This window comes from Ambystoma mexicanum, chromosome 4q (genome assembly GCF_040938575.1).
Source record: "Ambystoma mexicanum isolate Mex_15411 chromosome 4q, UKY_AmexF1_1, whole genome shotgun sequence".
NCBI classification, from domain to species: domain Eukaryota; kingdom Metazoa; phylum Chordata; class Amphibia; order Caudata; family Ambystomatidae; genus Ambystoma; species Ambystoma mexicanum.
Window position 1 is genome coordinate 891773928 of NC_090928.1, and position 27805 is coordinate 891801732.

Below are 27805 nucleotides of genomic sequence, written 5' to 3' on the forward strand. Positions count from 1 at the left end.
GCGGGCCATTACTTCAGATGTGTGGGTTCTGGAAATCATAGCCCACGGCTACTGTCTTCCCTTCCGGCAGAGGCCTCACGACAATCCACCGGGGGAAGCTCTCTTTGAAGCAATTGGATCTGTTCCTTGCGCAGGAAATCCTATCCCTGCTGGAGAAAGGCACCATAGAACTGGTGCCTGTAGCGAAGAGGAACAAGGGATGGTGTTCCCCTTATTTTTTTATCCCGAAAAAAGACTGGGGATTGAGATCCATGATGGACTTGCGTCGGTTGAACAAGCTCCTCAGGAAGGACAAGTTCAAGACGGTAACTCTTTCTCAAGTCCTCCATGCCCTTCAACTTCAGGATTGTTGGTGTCTCTGGACCTCAAGGATGCTTACTTTCATGTGCCGATTCATCCAAAGCACAGGAAGTACCTGAGGTTCGCGGTTGGCGACTTGCATTTTCAGTTTCGGGTCCTGCCGTTCGGATTGACCTCTGCCCCGAGGGTCTTCACCAAGCTGATGGTGGTGGTGGTAGCAGCATATCTCAGGAAAGGGGGGGGATTCACGTCTACCCCTACCTTGACAATTGGATGATCAGGGCGTGCTCTCCCGAGCAACCCCTGGATCATCTGTCCGTCACCTGCCACTCCCTTCACAAGCTGGGCTTCTCCCTTGATTTAAAGAAGTCACATTTGACACCTACCCAGCGGCTCCAATTAATCGGAGCAGTGCTCTACACATCCCTGGGGCAGTGTTCGCCTCCCCAGGTGAGGGTTCATCACATTCTGCAGATGGACAAGTTTCAACGTGCCCAGAGTTTCCCGGCGTTCAAATTCTTAAGGTTGCTCGGCCCCATGGCATCCAGCATTTTCCTGGTGCCAGAGGCGGATGAGATCCCTGCAGTGCGCTCTCAAGATGCAGTGGTCGCAGTTCTCCGGCATGTCGGATCCTGTTCAGATTCCGACCTCGATCGCCCAGGATCTCCTATGGTGAGCCGACGAAGGCAATCTGAAGAAGGGCGCACCATTTTAGCAACCATGGCCGGAGGTGACGATCGTGACGGATGCATACCTCACAGGTTGGGGTGCTCATGCCAACGAGTTGACAGCCAGCGGATGTTGGTCTCCTTCAGAGTCCAGACTCCACATCAATCTGTTAGGAGCTGAGGGCCGTCAGACTAGCCCTGAAGGCTTTTCTGCCGTGTGTGCGGGGCAAGAATATCTTGATTATGACGGACAATACAGTGGCCATGCACTACCTCAACAAAAAAGGGGGGGCAGGGTCACTCCCGTTGTGCAGGGAGACGATAGCGCTCTGGTTCTAGGTCATCCAGCAGGAAATTTCGATCTCGGCAGTTCATCTGGCCGGAGCCGAAGACGCGTCGGCGGACGCTCTGAGCAGGCAGAGCACGGGGTCTCACGAGTGGGGGCTGGCTCAGGAAGTTCTTTTGGAGATCTTCGCTGTTAGGCAGAATTATATGCAGTACCCTTTGGGAACACGACACACAATTAACCGATGCATCGGTTGAGCGGACCATGAAAATGTATGAAACTTTAGCTGCACAGGAAATTCAGTAGAGGGGCAGGCTGGGAGGCTAGTGTCTATGTATTACAAGCCACCTGTGCCCACCTCCATCATACATTTTCATGGTGTGGAATACGTTGGAGGAACATCCCATCGAAACAACGTTGCCAGATATGGTAAGTAACTTGTTCTTCGAGGGGATTGTGTCGTCCGACGTATTCCACATCTATGACAGACTCCCAAAGCAGTACCAATTTAGGGAGGTGGGAAAAGAATTTTCAATTTTAGAATTTTAGAATGCCCAATCAAATGGCTGAGTAGAGGACTGCCTTACCAAAGGCCAAATCCTGCCCATGGATGGAGTCCAAGGAATAGTGTCTCACAAAAGAATGGACAGAGCCCCATGTGGCTGCTTCGCAAATATTGTGAATAGGAACGCCCATCTGTAGAGCAGTGGAGGCAGCCACACCCCTAGTGGAGTTAGCCCATAAGCCTACTAGATGGTTCTTTCCCGCCAAACGGTAATGCTCAGAGATCGTCAAAATGATCCATCTAGACAAGGTCTGTTTGGAAACAGCCTGGCCCAAGAGCCTTCCAGCATAACCAACAAAGAGCTGATTGTCCGCTCTTACCCGGGACATCAGTGAAAGATAGACACTAAAAGCTCTTCTAGGATCCAACCTATGGAGCCTCTCCTCTTCCTTACCAGGATGTAGAGGAGGATAAAACACCAGAAGAATCACCTTCTGGCTCAAATCGAATTCTGACACAACCTTCGGAAGAAAAGAAGGCCGCACCCGCAGGACAACCCTGTCCTTATGAAAAACAGCAAAGGGCGGCTTGGCGGAAAGTGGATGCAATTCACTCACTCTGCATGCGGAAGTAACCACATCTAAAAACAGTTTTAAAGGACAACAGTCGCAACGGACAAGAATGTAAGGGCTCAAACGGAGCTCCCATTAGGAACCTTAAAACCAAATTCAAATCCCATCCCGGCACCTGGAAAGGCAACAGTGGAAACACATTAGTTAGCACTTTTAGAAACTGAGAAATCAAAGGGATTTTTTTTTTATTACGAGTATATAATCACCAAAGTGATTTTTACAAGAAGATGAAGAAAGAACAACTTCAGTTATTTCTGAAGAGAAACTTCACAAAAGTATTTTGTCCAAAAGTCAAAGCATAAAGTCAATGCAGAAGTCGGAGCTAGAAGAAGTGGTGTGAGGATTGAAGATTATAAGTGAGGGCGAGGGTAAAGGCGCCAGATGAGATCATTTCCAACTATCTTGGCAAAATGCACCGACCCACCCACCACCAAGAGGTGTCACCCCTTGTGCCTGACTTCACGTGGGACCACACTGCTGAGTCTACAAAGCTGATTGTACGAAGATTTGATCCAGAATTTTCGTGCTGCTATAGTCCAAGAGGGTCTTAAACCTCCTATTAGACGCTCCCACCAAAGTGCTTCATCAGTCAGGTAAGCATTCTTTAAGTGATGCAGTATATAAGGCGATCTGATTCTGTCTGTTCCTGGGCACATTAATAAAAGGTGCCGTAATGTTTCGCTTTGTTCGATGTCATTACAAAAGCAGCAAGTATTAGATTGAGAGGGGCCTCTTATGTGCAGTATTTCATTCGTCAGTAACAAATTCAGCCTCGCACGTAAAAGAGTGTTCTGAGTTTTTCTGCTGAGATGTTTTAACAGAAAAGGTTGGACTTCATTCAATTTTCTGCATGTTGGAGGTAGGTGGCTAGTCAGTTTGTACTCAGATGCTTTATCCAATGTATTTATCCAATCCGTTTCCTCCATACGGGTTTTGGTTTTTGTTGGATTAAACAAAAGTTCTTCCATGGAGCTGCCGCAAGTTTCAAGTTGCTGTAAACAGATTAATTCCCATTTGGATATTAGTATGCTTTTGCTCATTTCCGCCTGTAACATCACGAAAATTGATGAAGAAGAAGGATCTTTGATCTTCCGATATAGCATGACGGACGCCCTTTTGACTGTTGACTCTAAAGATGAAAGGGAGAATTTGCGTCTTATCAAAGCTATCGGAGTAGAAGATGGTAAGTTCAGAACGGAACGCCAAAAGAGGCTCTCAAGACTGGCCCATAGAGAGTTGGGTAGAGATGGCATAGCGTCAGCTCAATACGTAATGGTTGGGATAACTTTGCCTCGATAGAATTTGAGTAGGGCCATCAATGAAAAGCGCCCATATTTTTTGTCCAGTACTTTTGCTTGTGAGACAAAAGATTTCATTTTTTCAAAAAGATGGAATTGCATCGCTGAATCTTTCGGTGATGAGTCAGTGAGAACTCCAAGATATTTAAATTCCACCACTTGTTCGATTTTGTTTCCAGGCAAGAACCATGAGTTGATCTTTTTCTTTTTGTGATTTTTTGCAAACACCACGATCTTTGTTTTTTGTTTATTTACTTCTAAGTCGTTAGCAGCTGTATATGTGGTCAATGCAGACAACTGACGTAAACCGATTGGGGTCTGGTCAAGTTGAATAAGGTCGTCCGCATACAAGAGTCTTGGAATCTTCTCCTTGCCCAATTCTGGGGGGAATGCTCGTGTTGTGGTTGAGGTTTCTTTATAGTCCCCGAAATAAGAAAGAAAAAGGGCTGGAGCTAGGGGACAGCCTTGTTTGACCCCTCTATCGGTTGTTATAGATGATGAAAGCAGACCACTGGTATTCAATCGCACCTGCACCGATGTAGAAGCATGAAGTGCTTTAATAGGGTTCAAAATCTCCTGAGGGCAATCCCAGTTGATGAGTATTTCCCAAAGTTTCCTGCGATTGACTAGGTCAAAGGCCTGGGTGAGGTCTATGAATGCCAGGTATAGGTTCCGATTTGTTTCACATGCTTTTGCCCTTAGTAGACTGAGAATAAAGATGTTGATACTCATTCCTACTCCCTTTTTGAACCCAGTTTGAAGAGGGTCATTACAGGGTGCACTTTTTGCCCATTGGTTGAAATGGTCTAACAAAAGGGACCCATAGACCTTCCCTATGACGTCAAGGAGAGCTACTGGGCGAAAGTTCCTAGGGTCATCCTTTCTTCCTTTTTAAAAATTGGGATGATGACCGCTGAGGTCCAAGATGGCGGGATTGTGCTGCAGATTGTGCATTTCTGAAAAATTAGACTCAGGAGATTAGTCCAGTCTTCTGGGGCAGATTTCAAATTTTCGTTAGACAAACCGTCTGGCCCACGTGCCCTTGATTTCTTTAACTTGGATATTTTGTCCAAGATTTCGATTTTGTCGGAGAGATCAACCCAAGGTACTGTCGACTGCAAAGGTGAAGGCCCCACGTCAGAATCTGGAGATCTAAACAGTGTTGAGTAAAACACAATCCACGTTGCTTCAGAGATATTGTTCAGTACCATTGTGGTTGCTTCTTTGGCCCGTGGGTTAATTAGACTCCAAAACTCTCTGGAGTTGGATTTTTGGATTTGTTCCAACATAGCCTCGGAGTCCTGTTGATGTAATATTAGACGATAGCACCGTAGCCAGCTTTTGTAGGCTCTTGTAGCCTCGGTTACATGGGCTCTGTTGGAGGGCGTATTGTTTCTTGCAGCTGTCCTTTTCGCTCTGCGAAGGATGTTACGCTGTGCCACCAACCGGGCGTCGAAATCGTGTACGTGGGATGTTTGCTTTGAGTTTGTACCCTTCGGGCTTTTCGTCATGGCTCTGTAAGGTTCCAGAAGTGGTCTATAGTCGACTTCCGCAACAGATTGCCTGTTTCCATATGAAGAAGTGATTGCTCGGATGTTTGCTTGTGTGACCCTTACCCGGTTGCCTTTACCTTCTGGTTCGATTCTTCCAGAGTAATGGGTTGATGCTGGTTTTGTGGATGCCCATTTGTTGGCCAACAGATTATGGTTGCTTTGGCTTGTCTGTTGAACCCTGAATTCTATCTGCCGAGCTAGGAGATATTCAGAAGCAAAAATGTAGTCTATTGTTTAATGGGCCATGCCTCGCTTCCATGAAGGTAGAATAATGGAATCAGGAAGTACACATGCGGTGTTGGAAAGTTGCCTGGCCGTCATCAGTTTGTTCCAAGCTGTACCTTGTTTGCAGGGTTTATTCTGTAAGGAACCTGTGGAGTCAGAACCAGCCATTGGGCATTTGATGTTTAGGTCTCCGCATATAATGACCTCACATGACCCAAACTCCAAATGTACCGAATCTAGTATACAAATGACTGTGTCAAACAGAGAGGTCTGTTGAAGTGCTTTGTGGTTTCAGTAAATGGACAGCACCAGCAAAAGAGTGCGCGTATCCTGGTCACCCGCTGACTCCCTTCGCGTCCAAGAGATTAGTACTGCAATGACATAAGGGGACTTCAGGATGATTTTAGTTATTTCTAGGCCCACACCCCTTCGAACTGTAATTATTAATCCTGAAGAAGGCCTTCCTTTGTTTCCTGCTAATGCTTCTGAGAAGGCGATCTCAAAGCCGTCCAGTGTTGGTTTAGATTTTAACCAGACTTCTTGAAGCCATAGAATGTCGTATTCCCCTAAGTTGATGTCACCAGGTGTTGTTAAATGTAGGAACCCTCTTGTGTTCCAGCTCGCGAAAGAGAGTGATTGTTGCTCTTTATCAGTTTCGCTGGTATATGGTAGCTATTTGTGGAGACGCGTAGACAGAACTTTAGGTAACCAAGCCCATGTAGAAGTGTTTGAAATCGATCTGGCCTGAGTCACATTTTGGTTCTCCTCTAGTAAATTGCTCGCCTTTGGATTAAGTGGATTGCAAGGGGAGATATCATGCCCATAAGGTGGCAATTGAGTCGTGACCGACCGGGGTGTTGCTGATGATTTCTTTGACAAGTCGGTACTTGAGCTAGTGTATTGATGTTTTCCGTTTGTATGGCTGTCCGTTGAGCTGTCCTTTATCTTCTCATGATCTGTTTTAAGTGGGCTGAGTAGGGTTAGCTCAAACCCTTGTTTGTATAGTACCTCCGCCGCTGCTGACAGCAGAGTGATCACACTGCCTGATGAAATATAAAGCAAACAAGAGGCCGTGTGGCTCTCATGAGAGGGTTCCACCGTTTTGAGATCTTCTGATTTTAAGTTCCTTAAGGTGGAAATACTGTGGAACAACCTCATTACAGTACGTCTGTTTAAGACCAAATATTTTTTGTTGCCAGACAGTTGTCGTATTTTGACAGAAGGGTTCAACTTTTGGCTATTAGAGTCTTGGAGCGACTTATTCTGGTGAGGAGGGTTATAGGGCACTCTCTCTAGATGTTTGAGGTCCTGGGAACCTTTTCTCTGCTGCGAGTGTTTAGTGTCCTTAGTCTTGTCCGATAAGTCAGCTCTTGTTTGAATATGGACTCTCGAAATATATTTCGCCTGTGGCTGACGAGAAATTGGGTCCGAATGGAAGTTTTGTTCATTGCGCTTTTCAGCTGGTTTGGTAGTGTGATCCCAGTTATTACTTCGTAAAGACTTAAAACGGTCATCCAGTGAAGAGAAACCTGAAAAGTTCCTAATGACTGTCTGGTGGCTAGGTGACAGTTTAGGAAGATGAGAGTTCACACCTTTCCGTTGACTATCATCATTGTCTTCGGGATGTTGGCTTAAGTTTATCAAGTCTTGGTTTGCGAGAAAATCATCTACTGATTTTGGTGACTGAGGAAGAGCTTCTGGTAGAGTATCAGTGATTGAGGCAATTACTGGAGCTGGGTTTTTCCCCCCCAGACATTGGTTATTCTTTGGTAAAGATTCCTTCTGATGTAATTCAGGTTGCTGAGGAACAGGTATCTGTTTAAACAAAGGTGCCGTTTTCAGGCATACTCGAGAGCTGGGTGAATGGTGTTTAGTTCTCGTATCTAAGATCCCCTCGAGAGCCACCCCTAAGCCCGATTGCTTTTGGTTTGATCCCTGGATTCGTTTCATTCTTGTCTGGTCTTTGTGTGGGAGGGTGTCATCTAAACACATCACTTCGTTGTCTCCCGGCTTGTTAAGTGTCAGGTCTGATCTGATTGGTGATGAGCTGTGAAGACTTGACAAGTTGCTTGTACCAGATTTTGGTCTTGTCCCGCAATCCATTTAAGTAGCCTCACGCCGCAAGGAGCCTTGTGATGTTGTTTGAGAGCTTGCATCCCTCCTTTGCCTGTCTTTGTTGTTGTTACATAAGCCTGTTGAAGAAACCGTAGACTCCGATTGATGGGGATGGGGGATGCCAGCTGAGTCATTTTTCCTCCTCTCCAGAGCGTTGATATAGCCTTCTAAATAGATGAGCTTTGAGTTCATCATCGCAAAGATAGATGTTTGATCTTTCAAAGAATCGTTAATTCCCTCATAATGCTTACAGAAAGGTGCAAGTGCAATTGTTACCGCAGACATAATGTACATGAAGTCTGCTTTTTTCGTTGGTGCCTCCTTTGGGATGCTGAAGGATGACTCGCTTGATCTTCTATTAGATGAAGAACTCGCTGGTGTAGAAGGCGGCCGTGTCGTCGGCAATTCTTTGGGCTTGGGGTGAAGAGTGGGAAACCTCGGAAGAGAACCCTCTCGGAGATCGGGCTAAGCCTCCTTATTTCCCTTTCTCGCATGTGCCTCTGTCAAGGTGCACTGCCGGGTTGATGGACTTATTCGCCAAGTTCTTGTTCTCAGAATTAAGGGGCGATGGCTTTTCGATGACGGGCGAGTCTAGGCTTTTTTTTTCGATGATGGTGGTAGAGCAGTTGACGGACTATTATTTCCCAATAACACTGGTGAGGCGGGTAGCAAGCCTATATAGTCTGAGTGGGGATTTGATTCCAAGCTTCCCAGTAAGGGTTGGAGTATCTGGTCATGCTCCAGATAATTTGGATAATCCCTGTAAGACTCATAGTGAGATGGCAAAGATGATAAAGACAGAATTTTCTCTGGTCGGTTTTCTTGTGATTCCACAATAGTTGGTAAAGATGCTGGTCCGGGATTGAGAGTGTCATCAGCTTGCACTTTTTGGTGTGATGTCGGTACTTGAGTCCCGCTGCCAGGGATGTGCTTCTAAGATCCGGATGAAGCTGTGAGTAAGGGTTCAAGGAGTGCTTCAAGCAAGTCTGCGTCTGAAATTTCCCCAAACCCTGAATGGTGAAGTTTCTTTTTAGCTTGTCTTTGGAAAAGCATTTTCAGTGAATTTTCCAGGCACAAACTCGCCGATGGAATGCCTGAACTGCTAGGTCGCAAGGATTTTTTTACTACTATACGCTTATTAGACGTAGGAAGATCGAAGTTTTTTTTTTGTGAGCGGCCTGAATGAGATTCCATGTAGATGTCGATTGGGCACCCCTATTTTGATGCCTTCTCGCAGGACTCTAGCCTTGACCAGCTCAATTTCAGGGCTCTCAATGAGCAAGGGGCCCGAGGAGGGAGAGGATGATGCAGGAGCCGTTGTAATAGGCTCACCAAGGCTTCTTGCAATCTTAGGATCCCCCTCAAGAGCGTGTGTTTTGTTTCTTTCAAGTTGGGCCATTTCGGCACTTTCGGCCGGTGACAAAGGCAGAGTATTATGTATTTGTGCCTTTGTAGTATTTGTAGAAAAAATTGCTGTAATAGCGTCTTTGGCCACCAGGTGGCAGTGTGGGACGATTATGCCGGGAGTCATTGAGTTAAAGGCATTCTCCGCCCCAGACTCTCTGGTTTGCTCACAAGGATGGTGAGATGAGAGCCGATCCTCGCAGGTCCGCTCTGCCGTCGGTGAATGGTGTTCTTCCAGGGGTACAGGTGAGCTCGCGGTGTCCGGCCGCGACCCCCCTCAGGTATCCAACCCAGGTGGCCTCCCCTCCTTCAAGGGAGGGTTCCTCCACATCTTCTAACAGGTAACGGGGCCGGGACCAAGGCCGCGCGGCTCCACTAGATTTCCCCACACATTCGACCTCGTCCTCGGCGGGCTGCCGAGGCAATTCTTCCCTGCGGCTCCACTGCCCCACGGGGCCGCAGTTGGCCTCCGTTGGTAACACGGCGCACGCGATGCCCGTCCCCAGCTCCTCCTGGCTTTCACCACGGGTGGCCTCCCCTCCTTCGAGGGGAGACCTCCTGCACTGTCCGCCGTCAGAGAATGGGGAGGCGAGGCACCGCGGCTCCCCTGTTGGTGCAGCCAGCCTCGGACTCCGACTCGAGAGCACCAAACTCGCTTCTTTTTCATGACTGCATCCCCCGTCAAAGTAGGTCTGGACATGGGCTCGAACCACCCCACTGGTAAGAGATTTTGTTTCCGAGTCGGATGATCGCTCTTCGCGGTATGTAGTTTGGCTGTTAGTTTGGCCAATTTTTTCGATGGAATGTTTTTCAATTTACCTCCTGGCCGCTTTAAGGAGCCTGCACCGGCTAGGTTTTTTGTTTGTAGAGTCTATGAAGTTAAGAGAGCGTCATTGGAGAGTGAGGAGGGTAACGAGACGGTAGAGGGGCTGTTAACACTCCCTAACCTTCGAGGTTCATCATCTCCGCCAAAAGTGTTGAGTCTCAAGTCCATGGAGTCCCCCCTCCCCCGTCCGCCCCAGCCGCCATTAGACTGCCACAGACTGCCCACTCTCACACCACTCCACTCCGCTGCTTCCTTCTGGTTTTGAAGGAAATGGTGCCAAAAGCACACTGTAGCCACTGTAGAAAGACTGAGAGGGACTGCCACCGACTGCCCACTCTAACACCACTCCAATCAAAGGGATTTTAATAGCAGAACATTCCTCAGACAAGCGCTTAAATATGGACAGCGCCGTCCGGTAACACTTAATGGTACCCACTTGCAGGCCCTTGTGGGCTAAAGAAAGCAAAGTCAAAACCAAAGGAATGGAACATTCGAAAAGATCCCCATTCTTACCCTGCACCTGTCACAGAACTTTCTCCAATGGCAACGGTACAGGGATTACGTTGCGGGTCTTCTGGCCGAAAGCAACACCTCCATCACGTCTTCGGGGAGGTCCCAATGCTTATACCTCAACCTTTCAGATACCAAGCATGAAGGCTGAGAAACTTGACCTCTGGATGGAGAACCCGACCCCCCTCCCATGAAAGCAGATCGTCTCGGTAGGGAAGACGGCGTGGAGGGCAGATGGACATGTCTAGAAGGTCCAGGTAACACGCTCTCCTGGCCCATGCCGGAGCAATGAGGATCATTCGGGAACCGAACCTCTGCAACACTTGCGGAATGACGGGGACTGGAGGAAATGCGTACAGCAGTGGGAAGGACCAATCCACTACAAACGCGCCCTCTAAGGCTCCTCTTGGAGGAAATTCCCACGAGCAGAATCTCTCGCACTTCGGTTGACGTTGACACTGGTGGCGAAGAGATCCACTTATGGGGTTCCACAAAGGGCGAATGTTAGGGAGAATTCTCATAAATGGTTTATTTCCCTTACCTAAAGAGTCCCTCAGCAGCTTTGCTGGATTTCTAGGATTTATTTTTTACCTGGTAAGAATGTGAGCCTTTTTTCCCACTCTTAAATGTGTTTTGCTATGTGTATTTCTACTTTCTGTGTGATCTTGTGCACTGGAGCCTCACCTACTCCATGTGCACCACTTTTTGTGTGTGTTACACAGCACCTTCAGTGCAGTGACACAGGGTTGTCTTTGAGACTTCCCCCGACTCAATTTTTCAGGGGCTGACTACTGTCCCCCAGAAACAGGTAAAGATGCCATTTACTTTATATAGTCACTTTAAACCACAGACCCAGTAAACCCCATCTTCATGGAGTATTGGAAAGGATTAACTCGTATCCCCTTTTTCTGTGCCTCTTGGAGCTTTGTTTCGCTCCCTTAATATTAAGACTTGGCTGGTAGCAGTGGTATCTACCCTATATTTTCTACCGTGATTATCTGATATAAACGTGCTAATGTTTTAGGCTATTATTACTATTTTTACTATTAAACTTCTTCCCTTGAGCTGGTGAGACCAACCAGTTCGCCCAAACTACAAGCTAGGACCCCTCCTCTGGTCGACTTCGCTGTACAGAGCTACAGTGGGCCGGATAGCCAGGAAGGTCGGACCCTGCTTGGGTTTTAAGAAGCGTACCATTTATTTGTTGCATTGCTCTGCTGCTGGTTTCTTCGCTGGGTAGTGCAGGACCCTCCATTCTTCCTACTTCTTGTCAGTCCGACAGTCGCTTCAGAAACCGTGAACCTGAAGGAACTACCAGGAACGTCCGCCTCAGCTACAGCTTCCTCTCCGTTTTGAGGTACTGTGCAAATCTGGTTGTTCGTTTCGTTCAGGTGCGATGAAAGTGTTTGAAATCTTTCTCCAAACCGAGGGCTTGTCCTTCTCTTATCTTTGAACGTACTTTTTTATCAACCAACCTCGTCCGGAATCCGTGGCACGAATTTTACTGCAAACTACCCTGAACTGTGTGATATTGAGCAAAAGACTTTTGACCCATTGACTTTGGCCCTAAGCCTTTTCTACCTGATTCTGTCACTGTAGTTCCTCATTCTCAATTGCCCTGAGTACTTGCCTGTTGGTGTGGTTCAATTTCTATTAACTTTGTTTTTCCCTCCCTTTTAAATTGCTGGAGTGCCATTTTGCTCCCACTTCATTTTGGGAGCTTAACTTGTCTGGAACTTATTGGGAGTGGTGTGGTGTTTTAAGAGTGTGATTATTAAACTGCTTATAATAGTGTAATGTTATACAACTGAAGAATGAAATCAATGTATATTCTTTTACTTGAAAACCTTGAGTAAGTGTTTGCCTGAATCATAGTAATTGCTGTCCTTTGTGTAACTATTTGTATCTGCTCACTTACTCTTGATCAGTCTGGCTGCTCAGCCATCGCTACCACTTTAACTGTGTAGTACAGGCTTGTTCCAAAGGTAAATTTGTACTGTCACTTGTAGTCTTAACTGTGTGTGGTGTTCCCTAACAATTGTGAAGGTCATTCCGCAGGTGGCACCACCCCGTCTCCCTACTCTGGGTACTCCTCCCATTCCTCCAGCGCTGCTGGTAGCAATGCCGATTCCTCCCCCGGTCCAGGTGTTAGGGCGAATTCTCTGTTTAGGCTGAATTTCCTAACCTAGTGAGTCCCCCAGCAGCTTTGCTGGATTTTTGGGGTTTATTTTTTTCTCCTGCCAAGAGTGAGACCCTTTTAACCTCACTCTTGGGCATGATTTGAGTGTGTTTCTTTGACTCTATATGTGTTTAATGGGCTATGGGGTCTTTTACTCCATAGGGCTTCATGTGTTTTTGTGATGTGTTACACTGCACCCTCCGTGCAGTAACACAGGGGTGTCATAGTGACCCCCCAGTATAGACTCCATACCCTGGGGCTGACTACTGTCTCCCAGTGCATGTAAAGTCACTATTGACTTAACTAATCTCAAATTCTGAACAGGACCAGTACAAACCATCATATTGTGGACGTACTGGCCGGGGCAATTCGATTGCCCTAGGGTCTGTTAGCCGAGGGGGCACGTCTCCGTCCCCCCTGATCGAGTTTTGGCTGGTGGCAGTGGATGCTACTTTTTATATTCAACCACAAATATATCTCTATGGGATTTCCCATTGTTCGAACCTACCAACTTTAATTATTTAATTTCTATAGCCTCGAACATACCGCCGGTTTATTTATTTAATATTAATTCTCCGGTTGGTATTTTTTGCCAGAACTCGGTTCTAGAATGGCGTTTGTGTTCGCTTCTGTGACTCCAACCCGAGGTGAGCCCTTTGTTCCACTCTTTTTGGCGGGCTTCTCCACAGAAGCCCTCCAAAGTGGTGCCACTCTGTCTCGGGTACTTAGGAGGGGTAGAAGGGTGTTTAGGCACTCTGGACTGAGTTGCCTAGGCAACTCAAGTCACACTCCGTCCTGATTGGCCCAAGTGGTGAGCCGGCCGGCTCACCACTTAGCATGTTTGAGTGACAGCTAGGCTGAGTGAATGGGGGTTTTTTGCATAAAAGCAGGGCTTTGGGGACTGGAACTTCAGAAGTCGCCACAGGACCTAAGAATCCGACGAGGGAGAAGCTGAGCCGACCTGCTACGACGACGCCACCGGTGGAGCTCTGCTGAACCGTCTCACCACTTTTCCCAACGACAGAGGAGATCTCCAGCCCGGAGAGTCTTCTTCCTTCGACTGGTGGGGATAACCAGTCTGCTTCCTTTTTCGCTACCTGGAGCATCTCGTGGCCGCCTTGCCTGTGCCAAGCACCCCGGCAACTGGGATACCACGGTTTACCACTACCGCGAATCAAAGGGTAGTACCTTTAACCGGAAAACTCTGCGGCTGGTTTCTTCCCTGGCAGTGCAACGACTTTCATCTTTCCTCCACGTCGAGATCTTCTCTTCCTCTGGACGAAGCCATGACTTGCACCTGCTGCCAGGAACAACTGCCCCTGCTGGAGGAGCCTTTCCACATAAGGTACCGTGTTCCGCCTGGCTTCCCTTGCAACCGGCTGTACGGGGTTGATTTAGCCCCCGGCTTTCGACCCTGGGTTAGCTCAAGAGTTCCTAAGTATTAGTGTGGTGTATTTTCCTACATTCTGCCTTTTTCCCTCCTTTTTTCGTTAACTTATTGGAGTGCCATCTATAGTTAAGCACTCACCTCTGTCTGGAAATAAGTGGTGTTAACTAAGACTTGTCTGATGAGGAAAAAGGGATGTATATATAATAGTAACTGTGTTTAGAGTGATTTACAATAATAGTGCTGGAGTGTTTCAATAAGTGTGTTTTTTAATAAATTATTATATACCTTGATACCAAAGCTCTGGTCAGTGTTTGCTTGTGCTATTGTATCCGAGTGCCTATTGTCTATACTTTACATACTGCCTAACTCTTTTTGAGGGAAGTCTGACTGCTCAGCCACAGCTACCAGGTAAATCTGGGTGGTGCAGACTGCTACCAAGTGGGTTTACTGCCAACACCTGTAGTCCTAAATCTTGTGCAGTGGTCCCCAAGGGAACTGCACAGGTTTCTGCCTAACACCAGGTCCTACCGGTTGTTCTGCCCCCTCCACCTCAACAGCTGTTGGACCGGTCTGCGGTTCTAGACCTAGAGGGGATCCTGCTGGCACCTTTGTCCCAGGGCCCGGATTCCTCCTCGTTCTGTGAAAAGGGGGGTAGGGGACGATGACTGAGGACAATGACGACCAGGACGATGAACCCTCTGCATCCGTTAAGGCCTTTCATAACCACCTTCCGGACCTGGTGGAGTACTTGGGCGGGGTGGGGGGGGGGTGGGAGGCGGGGGGTGGTGGGGGGGTGGGGGTGGTGGTGGGGGGGTGGGGGGGTGGTGGGGGGGTGGGGGGGTGTTGCGGGGGGAGGGTCCCTCTGCCTTAGGAAGCCCACCAGGATTCGGGAGTGCTAGCAGATTTCTTCGTCATGCGCACCACAATCCAGTCTGGCATCTCTTTAGAACAATGTTCTGCAGGTGGCACAAAATGGGAGAAGCCAAAGGCTAATGCCCAGATGAAAAAGAAGCAGGTTTAGTTTGACGGATGGTGAGCCAAACCTCCTTGCCTCCCAACCACATTCCTCAGTGGTGGCTGTGGTCTCCTTGTATTCTGAACCATTGTCTTTGCCGTCTTCCTCCACAGGAGCCACCTCCAGCCTCTCCATGGAGGACAAAGTCCTTGAGTCTTTGCAAAAGCGCTGTTATTCCATCTCAGGACTGCATCTGCGGCAAGCCAACGCAGGCGCCTTCTTGGCCGCAGCTAACCAAAAGCTCTGGCAGGAGCACAGGGAATTTCTTCCCTACCTCCCCTCGGACAAGCGGGCGTCCTTCAAGGCTGAGCTGGCAGATGTCCGGGCTATTGCGCAGGACCTCATGGAGTCTTCAGTCTCCCACATCAACACAGCCAGCAGGGGGCTGTGCCTTGGGGTCGAGATGAGAAGGACGGCATGGAGGCACACTACTAAGTTTTCTTCTGACATGCAGGAACGGATCCTCGATCTGCCCTTTGAGGGCATGGACCGTTTACATTCATCAACCTATGACAAGTTGACAAAGTAGAAAACCTCCACTCAAACCGCCAAATCCTTGGCCATTCTAACAAAACCTGGTCAGAAGTCCTTCCCTCAGTCCCAGGGCGAGGACCAAGTTCAAGCACTGCGCCTTCTCCAGCTTCAAGGGGTTCCGAAACCGCGGTACACAGAGGCCCGACAGGTTGCCCAGCGACAACAGGAGGAAGCAGCAGAGGACTTTGCGCTGGTTTTTCCGCTCCCTTTCCTATGATGCCAAGTGACGTCAAGGTCGGGGATCACATCTCGAACTGTGGGAGGGATAGTTGGCTCAGACACCTGGAACTGTCTTTTCAGCAACCTGTGGATTCTCTCCATAGTCTCCACAGGCTTCAGTCTTCCTCTTCCTTTGCCTCTCCCATCCTCTACTCCTCTTGGTCAGTTCAGGTCCCTGGCTCTTTTACGGGAGGTCCTTTGGTTCTTGCAGATGCAGGTGATCGAATAGGTTCCTTTTGTAGACGGGGGCTCTGGGTGCTATTCAGGATTTTTGCAGTACCCAACAACAACCAGGCTTGCCTAAGGGTTGTCCTGGATCTGTCATTTCTAAATCTGTCTTTACCGCTGGAGTGCTTCAAGATGATTACTCCTGCGCACATAGCCGAGTCTGTGTGTGCTGAGAACTGGATGTGTTCCCTGGACCGCAAGGATTGCTACATGAATCTTCCCATCTACCAACCGCATTGGAAGTTTCTGCGGTACACAATTGGGGTACCACTTTCAGGACAAAGTGCTGCTCTTCAGCCTGAACTCAGCTCCTCGTGTCTTCACAAAGTTGAGGAACGCAGTGGCGAGCCTTTTCCACTTGGAGGGCCATCATCTGTTCCCTTATTTGGATGACTGATGAGGGCGGGGTCACCCAAAGGGGTGGCACACTCCTGCCAGAGATTGGGAGATCTCCTTCATCAGCTGGGGTTCTCCCTCAACCAGAGGAAGCCACAGTTGTTCCCCTCTCAGGAAATGTTCTTCCTAGTGGTGTGTTCGAACACTACTGTTCAGCGGGTGTTTACTACGCCTCAGAGGCTTCTGTGCCTCCGCAAGACGGTGGAGCACTTTCTGGCCAACACGACCACCACGCCATGGTGGTTTGGCTCTGTGAAAAGACCTCATTATTAAGGTCTCATGAGTAAAAGACCAATTTATTTAGGCTGTTTTTCTTCAGATTGTTGATCCTGAGACCTTAATAATGAAGAGGTCTTTTCACACAGAACACTGTTTTTTAAATGTTGGGGGAATTCACCACCCCAAACCTCTCTTTGCTCCAGAGTGGTCTTTCAAATTTTCTTTTTTGTGTGAAAAGATCCTTAGAAAAAGATCTTTTCACCTTTGACGGGTGGTTCCAGCACATTCTGGGCCTGATGGCTTCCTGCGGGCTTACTGTACAACACGCTCGCCTAAAGATGAGGCCACTCCAGCTCCACCTGGCGGCCAATTGGGATCAGGAGACGGGGTCTCAGTCAGACAGGATCCCAATAGCACCGCTCCTGCTGCCCAAACTTGGCTGGTGGCTGATAGATGGAAATGTTTCAGTGCGAGCCCCCTTCACTCGACCAGAGCCTTCCCTGGTGGTGACAGACTGCTCTCTTGCATGCTAGAGGGGGCTACTCTGTAGGGCTATGCTATTCATGGAGCATGGTCCAGGACAAAAGCTTTCCTGCTTATCAATCTGCTTGAGCTCAGGGCAGTGGGCCTGGCTCTCAAGGCGCTTTTACCGTCATTCCGGGAGAAGTCTGTTCTGGTCGACGACGGACAATTCTACTACAATGTTTTACCTGAACAAGCAGGGTGGCACCTCCTCTTCATGGAGGCGGTATATACCTGGTAATGGGCCCTGACGGAGGGAGTTTGAATTTCAGCTGTCCACCTCACGGGGCACAGCAATGCCGAAGCGGACCAGCTGAGCCACCTGGGGTTCAACACCTGTGAGTGGGAGTTGTACACCTGCTCCTTGTTGCCCCTGTTCCAGCATTGGGGGTTTGGATTTGTTCACATCCCCTCTGAATTCCAAATGCACCCAGTTTGCTTCATGGGCAGGTCGGGGTCGAGGTCTCTGTGAGATGCCTTCCAGATCTGTTGGCTCGCCGCAAGTGTTATGCGTTCTCCCCCCCCCCCTCTGCTCCAACTGACCCTCCACAAGTTCCGGGCTTTGGTGAGTTGCAGCCTCATCCTGATTGCCCCCACTGGCCTCCGAGATCCTGGTTTTCGGATTTGCTGCAGGTGTGCTCCCAGGGACCCGTCCACATTCTGATCTCCAGCAGGGGATTCCTGACAAAGCAGGGTGGGGCGGTGGAACATCCAGACCCAGCCAAGCTGGCGCTGGCTGCCTGGTTCCTGATGAACTGAGGTTTCAGCATTTTCAATATTCGGATAACAACTGGGACATCATTCAGCAGGCCAGGAGGCCCTCGACTCCGTCCCAGTATAAGAGTAAGTGCACTAGGTTCTGCCATTGGGCTTGTAACATGCGTCTGGACCCTCTCACCTGTCCTTTGGATGATTTACCGGCTTTTTCAGCTCGTTCTGGAGTGCAGGTAGATACGTGCTGCACTCATCTGGCAGACATTAAGGCTTACAGAAATTCCCCTGAGCATGTTTTTCTGCAGCCAACCCGGTGGTTAAGGCCCACATTAAGGGGTTGTCTAGGATTGTTCTGCCAGTGGATAGGCTGCACCTGGTCTGTGACCTCAATGTAGTTCTTGCAGCTTTGCAACACAAGCCTTTCGAGCCATTGACCTTTGCGGACATCATCTTGGTGACACTACAGACAGTTCTACTGGTGGCTCTCACATAGGCGCGCAAGGTTAGTGAGCTGCAGGCATTGGCCTAGTTCAAGTCCTTCACCATGTTTCACAACGCCAAGCTCATCTTGCGCACTCACCCAAACTTCTTGCCCAGGGTGGTCTCTCCATTTCATCTGAATCAAGAGATCTGCCTGCCGGTGTTCTTCCCAAACCCGCAGTCAGAGATGGAGAGGGCCCTCAAGAGGGTCCTTAAGTTTTCTCTCTCTCTTAGGAACTCCTTCGGGAGGTCTGAGGCATTTAGTGACTTCTGAGGGCTCCTCCCCTGGCTCGATTGCTTCCATCGCCCGCCCGAGGCTTACACGGCCATGGGCCAACCTGTTCTGAGGGGATTCATGCCCATGCAGTGAGAGCCAAGGCCACGGCCGTTGGTGCTTCAGAGACATGCATCTTGGGATGTCATCAGCATATCGGCTTCTGTAAGCACTACTCACTGGACAACAGATCCAGGCGCTATGCAGAGTTTGATCAGGCGGTGCTGAAGAACATTTTTGCTTCCTCCTAGATACGAGGCAGGTTATCAAAGCTCCACTTTATTTTCTTGATCGGTGGAATCACCCATAAGGATGGAGGAAAGAGGACGGGACATATGCCTAATTAAAGTTACTCAACGTGGGGACTAGAGAGATCATAGCCCCCTTTCCTCCATACGTCTCACCCACGTTCCACCTCTAGTATGCCATTGGCGATTATGTACTAAGAGTAGCCAGGTATCTAAGCGTCCAATGTGTTCAAAGGGGATTGAGGTGAGAAGTTGGAGGGCTGGGCCTCGGCAGGGCTTTACCACACCAGAGGCCGTGCCCCGTGTTCTATACTAAATTTAAAGAGGAAGCTACATTTATTGCTGTCCAAGGTTTTGTTACTGTCCCCATGTTGGGGACGCCCACAAGGATGGAGGAAAGGGGACTATGACTACTCTAGTCACTACGGTGAGTAACTTTAAATTTTAGAAGGCTGTGTATGGTGTTTGGATCGCCTCTCTCTCCTACACACTCATTTGGTTCTTCCTTGCCTTGCATTATATTCACTTGCTTTGCTACATTTGCTCAGTGTATTTTAACTGTGTTTAAAAGTAAAGTGCTAGTGCCCTGTAACCAGAGCACCCAAAAAGATAACATGTATGTAATAGTGAATCGTTTAGTGTAATGCTTAACTGTGTTTTCTTTAATTGTTATGAGAGTGTCCAAGGTCTAAAATAATGTTTGTATTCATGCTGTCTAGCTTGTATTATTAGTAATGCTCTGAGGGTGCTTAGCTTAACCCTTCACCACTCCCACACTCTCCCCAGACTAAGCCTTGCAGATCAGTCACACTAAACAGATAGATTGTATAGACTGTAGTGTCTTTCCTTGCTCACCAGAATGGGCTCCGAATCTGTCCACATGGCCGATTATGAAAATCCATCTGAACAGAGAAGTCATTTGTTCCTTAGCTATACTCTCCATTAAGTAAGATGAAATCTGAGTTCTGGATGGCAGATACAAGCAGTTTGTGACCACAAACTCCTTTTTGTTAAGTAGTTCTTTTTATAAATCCCAAACCAAATTCCTATTCTTTCTGATGCGGTTAGCAGTATTCCCAACACGTTTTCAATCAGAAGCATGATGCTGTTAAGATAATCTATTTCATCAACGGGTTATTAATTATATTCAGTTTCCTTTACAGCAATGGACTTCGTCAGTCAAGAGCGTGGAGAAATGACTATGATGTACGATCTCTTCTTTGCCTTCCTTCAGACATCAAAGTACAAAGAAGCCAAGAAGATAATTGAAGTAAGGAGTTAACTGTTTAGAATGTAATATACATTTAACCTTTCATTGTATGAGTTTTATTTCATGTGAAAGAGATTCATTTGTTAAGTCGGTGAAAAGCACAAGGGACCAAACTCTCAAAATATATGGAGTTTTTGTGTATGATTTAGGTAAAGAAGACTAAGTTGTCAGTTGCATTTTGTTTCTTTTCCACATTTGATTTTCTATTTCAAGTTGATATAATTAATTGTAAAATATTGAAATCAATGCAGGATTATTTAGTGTAAAATGTGTATTGATCTCACCCATATACATTGTTTTGTGCTTACATGCAATGAAATGTAATTTTGTGCAGTCCATATGCAGATTTGTCTCATTGTTAACATGTCGATTGGGAATCAAGTGTTGCTGCTAGTGGTTAAAATTTAGTGTAATGTTTATAATGTTCACTATTGTAAGAAACTTAAAGACAGATGTAGGTGACAAACATGATCTCTTTGGGATGAGTGCATTTTATCTGGACATAATTGCAATTTTGAAACTGAATTTGAAAGCCAAAAGAGCGGTTGCATTTTGCCTACGTAATGATGGTTTCTTTTCCTAAAGCTGTTTTTAAAATATATTTTTTTTCTTTTTTGCAAATCTGTGTAATTCACTGATATTCCAGACCGGAAGCAGAGACCTTTGTAAAAAGTTTGAAATACTTTTGCTTTGTCATTGCTTAATGCTGCCAGAATATTTTTTCTGATGTGTGGAGACATACAAATATCCAGTACAAAAAGAGTTTGACACAAATTCTTGCATTCAACTTTGATTCTGGAACTCCCAGTTGCCCAATAAAATACTATCCTTGGAAACTAGAGATTACAAAAGCTGTTCCATAGCCCGCTGGGTTAGTACACAACTGATATTTCAAATCAGGAAAATGCTCAATTCCCTGAAGAAGTGTTTTGACAATATTTAAGCAAATTAGACCTTAAAAATAAAATATAGATTTCTAGTGTAATTTGCTCTGAAATGTATTAAACTACTAACAGAGTTTCAATGGCTTGCTTTCTCAAGCAGATTCCTCAGATATCCATTCCAGCGTTGGCTGCTCTAAATCTTTTTCGACAGGGGGTGTAGTATGACTTGACCGTCGATCCCTCCGACTCGACCGTGCCGCTCGTCGACTGTGGTCATGAAGCCAGTTGCTGTGAATATACTATGTCACTGCGCCCACCGTACCTCCAGTTCCTTTTTTCCACGCGCCCAGCTGCTGCTCTTCGAAACAACTCTAGTCCGAGAATTCAATAAAATTCAACAAAAATTGTACCGATCACACCACAGAGGATTGTGGCTCTTACCAAAACATGAAACCTAAGTCGCTGAGGGATCCAGCGGCGAAGCTTATGCTCGGGTTGCCTTATCTCAATCTCCAGCTCAGTCGACCATCAGCTGGTTGGGGCAGGACACGGAAAGGCCCCCTCCAGAGGATAGTCACAGAAAGCAGGCCAAGAAAAGGTCTAATTTGCGGAGTCATTCATCATCCTTCATCCTACAATAAAAAGCAATGCCATCGGCACAGACATGGCTCCTACTCATCGGTGGAACAAGGGAAGACTTACCAGAGTCTGTGGGCGTCAAGGCCTTCAAAGAACAGATGCTCCAGATGTGCAAAACAACCGCTGCAGGCACGGTTCCAACCTTGACGCAGTAGGCTTCATTTGCTCCAGTTGTGCCTGGTGATTCCGGCACCAAGGAGACCAGGTCTGGTCCGACGCTTTCCGTCTCAACCACGATTGTCGAGAAGGAGGCGGTAGCGTATCATAAGTGCCGCTGGGCCTTGTGAGGATGACCGTCGATATCGGCACGGACGGCTGACTAATCCTTTATCCCCGAGTCCTGCTTGACATTTTTCAAGACAATGCAGTTGATTTTCAACGATGATGGGGACACAGGTACCCTTTGGCTTTGGGCCTTCGAGGGAAGGGCCCAGTGGTAACGATTTCTTTGCTGAGCAGGCCGATTTGATCTAGACACTAATGGTCTTGATACGTCTCCTGACCTGGACATGCAACAAGCTACCCCTTAAGGGCATTCTAGTGCCCAGTGCAGTAGGATGGTCAAAAGGGTGGTGGAAGTACTGCTTCTTGGCGACCCGGCACAGCCCCTATCAACTAATGGTCTGACAGAGATTATGGACAGAGGTTCTCCAACAGAAAGGGCTTTGCCCTTTAATGCGGCCAAAGCCAACCCCATTTCCACCTAATGGCTAAAGCCTTGCTCTACTCCACCCGTGGACTCGGAGCTCCCCAATAGTACAAGCCAGCGGGAGACCTGCTCTTTCGCTCTACTGAGGGGCTAGTGGTGCAGGCAGCTATGGTCAATACGAGTAGTTCAATGGATTGCCTTTCTCCCGCAGATTCCTCATCTAATAGGTATCCTCATCCAGCTCTGCTGCTTGGAAAAAATTCGACAGGTGGGCGTAGTGGACCTCGACTCGGTTGTCTATCCTTCTTGCTTGAAGGTAGATCGTTGACTCTGCATGTGACGTCGGGGCCTTGTGTGTGTATATGTATGTATATATATATTTGAGGCTTGTGGAATCAGCTTAGACCACATGCCGTGCATAGGCTGACATCTAGTGGTAGCTGCAGAGTATTACAGTTGTTTTCGAAACTTGAAAAGGGACGTCGACAGGCCGTGTCAGTAATACTATCCCTAGTGTGACATCCACTGTACCCATGATCCCTCGCGCGTCAGGATCCCTCAGATTGTTTTTTTTTCCCACCATTCTAGACAGATGCATATAGCGGAGTTCCTTTCGGCGTAAAGCCATGGACTATTTCCAATTAGCGATAATATTTTTCTATCGTTTCACCGACCTCCGAAACACCATGCCGGTGAATACAGAAAAACTGCCCGTCGAAGACTATCGCGACAGACCGTTCAGCCTTGGAAGGCCACCCCAGGCCTCGGCCCAGAAAGTAGGGAGAGAGCGGGGAGGTAATTTTAGGATGCATTTACTCCCCTTCCTACACTTTGTTTGCCCAGCTGCCATAACCTATCATTATGGAGAATACACTTTTTAAATTTTGCCCCAAATGTAATCGCAAATTCCTGTGGTTAGACAAACACTTAGTTTGTAACTTGTCTCCCAAGCGACCACGTCGAAACGTCTTGATGAGCGTGCAGGCTCTTCAAGCCAAAGACGTTAAAGGACCGCTCCACGAAACTCTGGGACCACTATGCCAAGCAACTCGTAGCCATGGAGGTAGAGGGCACCTTTAGCGATGGCTGTGACGGCGTCCTTCCGGACGGTGAGGGTGACGGAGTAGCTCCAGCTACTGAAGCGCAGACACCCGACCCCGTAGGACAGGCCGGCCGCAATGTTGTGGGGACTACTCCCGGCGGCGGTAGCGATACAAAGACACACCACTAAGCACATAAACCCAGGTCGAGACTCGACACATGGGTCGAGTGATTGACAACATTCAACACCCAGGGAAAGGTCAGCTGAGTCCCGGTCCTCTGTGCAATCTTGCTCGAGATCGCCACACGACCGGGCCCAACCGTCGAGAAAGTCTGCAAGGGTGTTGCTCGCAAAACTACCTCCGAAGGTCGATCGTCCGTGGACGAGGCCTCTGCCCTACCTGCATCCGAAATTCGACGCTCGACGTCCGATAAGGTGGCAGGCCCCAAGAAGGCTGTAAAACACTCTGGGCCCCAGGGGGTGGGAAAACATCACAAAAAGACCTCAAAAACCCCATAGGGACAAGTGCCCTCCTAGGGAAAAGACACCTCAGAAGGAAAAGCCTAAACAATCCAGGCCCATAGACAAACCTAAAGATTCTAGGCCTAAGGTGGGTCCTCCCTCTGATGAGGATTTAGGACTTTCCCCTCAATCTCTGGTGATCCCAAGTTCCAAAGAATGGTCTTCTCAAGATATTGACAGAGTGATGATGTGAATGACCTTTATAGCCAATTTTTACAAGAAAAGCCCTGATTACTTTTACAGTCTCCACTCCACTTCCCCCCACCTCAGCTCCCTCTAGTTCACAACCCCCTGCTCTACCTACTCAAACCCCTTCTAAAAGGTCCCATAATAATGTTCCATTACAGAGTACAGTCGTAGATCTCTGACCCAGAATCAGACCGCAAAGATCTCTCTGGTAGAGACAGCTGACCCTCAATTTGATGATGAGGATATAGAGCACCCTTATTAGGGGGATGACGAGGACCAAGTGGCAGACAAGAGGTCAATATGTACTGCATAAATTCCCCTCTTAACCAAGACACTTCGGTTGTCGATTCTCCTATCGATAATCAACCCCTCCTTAACCAAGTACTAGCCAATGCGGCTGAGCACTTTCAGATTGACACCCAGGAGGATAAAGACTTTGCAGAACAAATTCTTGGGGACAAAAAGACAGTGGCACAGTATATCCCGCTACTGAAGTCAGTGCAGCGCAGAATACAGCCATCTTTAGAAGCCCCTAATCTCACATGGGCCGTAAACCCATGTGTTGAGAAATTATTCAGACCTGCACCTTCAGACGCATTACATATCGGAGGGCAACTGAAACCAGACTCCTTAGTTGTGACTACAACTAGAAAAAAGAACGGGCACACCCCTTTTTTCCTCTGAGGCTCCATCCGATAAGGAGAGCAAAAAGATTTATGCCATGGGCAGAAAGTTAGCCTCCTCTGCGGCCTATCAAACAAGAATAGCGAACAACGTAACACTCTTGGCTAGTTACAACTGCCACAAGTGGGAGGAAATGTCTGCTTTACTTTCGTCTGCCCCAGAGCCACTCAAATCCCAATTAGCACAGCTGGCTGCAGATGGGAGGGCAGCGTCTAGCTGTCTCCTTAAAACCAATTTTGACGCAGCGGACAATGCCGGGAGAGTGATTGCGCATGGGGCAGTTATTAAAATGCATGCATGGCTGCGCCAGTCTGGTTTTAGACCAGAAACACAAGCCACTTTAATAAACATGCCAGTTGAACCGAGTGTGCTTTTTCGGTAAGGCCGTAGAAGACACCCTTAAAACAGCAAAGGACGAGTATGACACGCTGAAATCTCTAGGTCAACTCACTAACTAGCCTGCGGGACAGAGGGGTAATGGCAATTTTCGCCATTTTCGAGGCCAAAACTCTTGGAGGATCCAGCTACAATCAAGCTCAAGGTTCCTCCTGGGGAAATGATCAAGGCCAATCCTCCCATGGCTATCCCAGAGGACAACGCAGAGGTCGGGACAGAGGCCCTGCTCGAGGTGGCACACCACCTCAGAGCAAGTGACATTCCGCTTCAGGTGCCTTCCCATGCTTCTCCAGTAAGACGCATTTCCAACTTCACCCACGCATGGGAGGGAATCATCTCGGACAGATGGGTGCTGTCCACAGTAGCAGGCGGATACTGTATAAAACTACTCCAACATCCCCACAACCACCCCCCACGACAGAAAATCCACTCAGAACAACATCCGCATATCCTTCTCGAAGAGATAGCCACACTTCTATTAAAGGGCGCCATCAAAGTATTTATTCAACTTACTTCCTTGTGCCAAAGGAAGATCGAACAATGTGCCCAGTATAAGATTTGCGCCCTGCAAACAAGTATGTCAAGCCACAAAAGTTCTGCATGACTACGCCACAAGAGGTAATCCCTCTACTAAAAAGGGAGGATTACATGGCAACACTGGATATGAAAGATGCCTATTTTCATATTTCAATGTTCCCAGCGCACAGAAGATTCTTGCGTTTCAAGATGGCGAACCAGCAATACCAATTCAATGTGCTGCCCTTTGGAATAGCCTTGGTTCCAAGGGCATTCACAAAGGTACTGGCGGTGGTGGCAGCGCACCTGCACATGGAGGCAATCCCAGTGTACCCTTACCTGGATGACTGGCTCATTACAGGGGAATCGCCCCTGATTTGCAGACAAAACATTCAGAGAACAATCAACCTCCTCTTTCAATTGGCTTCTCCATCAAGAAAGTCAAGCCTAGTGCCAAGCACTACAAAACAGTTCTTGGGAGCTGTCTTAAACACAGAAGAGGGGTTGGTATTTCCATCAGAGGAAAGAGTAAAAAACTGCAAATACCACGTTATTAGGACGACCGCCAGATAAGGGTGCGCAAAACTATGCGTTAAATAGGCATGATGACATCTTGCATTTACCTGGTTCCTCACGCGTGCCTGCGCATGCCTCCCATGCAGGAGTGGTTGGCGAAACAGTGGTCTCAAGCAAGTGGACAGTGGGACGATCTAGTGGTCGTTTTGCCAACACTTGTACAAAATCTTTGCTGGTGGAAGAGAGAAAATATAACGAAAGGGAAACCTTTCTACAATCCAGAGGTACCGGCGGTTGTCACAACAGACGCCTCACTTGCAGGGTGGGGGGCATCTATCTGCTGGAACTTCTGGCAGCATTCAAAGCCCTTCAGGCATTCAAACCCATTTAACAATATCTGTGCAGATCGTATCAGACATCACTACAGCGATGTTTTATATCGACAAACGGGGGGCTACACCTTCTCCAAATCTGTCCAGACCCGCACAGCAAATTTGGAAATGGGCACTCAGACAGAAAATGTTCCTGACGTCACACCATGTTCCAGGGGAACTGAACTCTCTAGCAGACTCATTGAGCTGAGATCCCCCCTACCAGAGGAACACGAGTGGCGTCTACACAAAGGAGTCGTAGAACACCTCTTCTCTCAATGGGGTATTCCCAACTATATGTAAGTGATTTCAATCCGACACACATCCAAATCGATGCCTAGCATGTAATTTACAACTGAAATCCTTATTTATTTTGGTCTAAAAGTTCTTTATTCTGAACGATATACCGCTCGTATCACACCCCTCTCCTGGAACCCCCCTCCAGTCGCACTGAACCAGGAATCAGGCTGATTTGCAAAGTTAAAATATTTATTTATGTATTTACAATTTAATCACACTGTTTCAATGGGTACACAAGAATCACCAATGGAGTGATGTAACACTGAATAATCTCTTTAATACACAATGAGTAATTGTGAGCAAAACAATTCAGCACGGAAAGAATACTTTTGGGTAAAGAATACTTTTGGGTGTGTTCAGGTCAGATAGCACTGTGGTTTATGGTTCCCCCTGCGCACCCCTCAACCCCCCAATAGACAATGTAAAGAGATAGGAGGAGAGAACAGGTTTTCAGAAATGGCAGAATTCAAAAATAATGTCAATCCCACTATCCCCCACCAAAAACAAAAAACGGAATTGACTGTCGAGCTGCCTGAATGGCTTTTAAAGTGATCTTGAGACTGGATTGGGTAAAAACACAAAATATGGTCAAAATTTCTGAAATTGCTATAAATTCTTATGGAGCCGCTTTGGATAGTTGCACACAACCACAAGCAATGATTTAATACCAAAAAACAATTTGAAATCTTACAATTCAAGTCGGAAGCAATCAAAAGCGGTTTTACACGTGTCCGAATTTCCCTAAACGAAAATTCACGGCAAACTTTTCACTGCACGATAATTGCGATAACGGGAGAACCGTATAGATTTGGGGTGCGGTTTTAGAGGCAATGTAAAGCTGTGGATGTTGGCTACAAGCAGAAGTTGAAATTCTGTTTCTAGCACACAAACTGAGGGAGTAATGGACGTTTTAATGGAGGTCGTTTTTTCGAGATGGGCGTAAGAATGGAAAACAGGAATGCGCTTTTAAAATGACAAATGGATTTCTTACCCTAGATGATGACTATGAACAAAAAGAATACCCCACAGGAACACAGCCACTTGATCAGAATGACTGCCTGCTTCAAGATGAGAAAAGATCAGCGCA

General features: G+C 47.5%; 1 protein-coding gene across 1 annotated transcript in view; it reads left to right on the forward strand.

Annotated features, from left to right (window-relative positions):
• The window catches only part of LRPPRC (leucine rich pentatricopeptide repeat containing), a 1926342-nt gene that overhangs the window by 1127832 nt on the left and 770705 nt on the right, over positions 1-27805 (forward strand). Inside the window, exon 25 of the mRNA XM_069608459.1 lies at positions 19904-20010. Within this exon, the coding sequence (XP_069464560.1) occupies positions 19904-20010 (107 nt within the window). The remainder of the gene's footprint in view (positions 1-19903; positions 20011-27805) is intronic.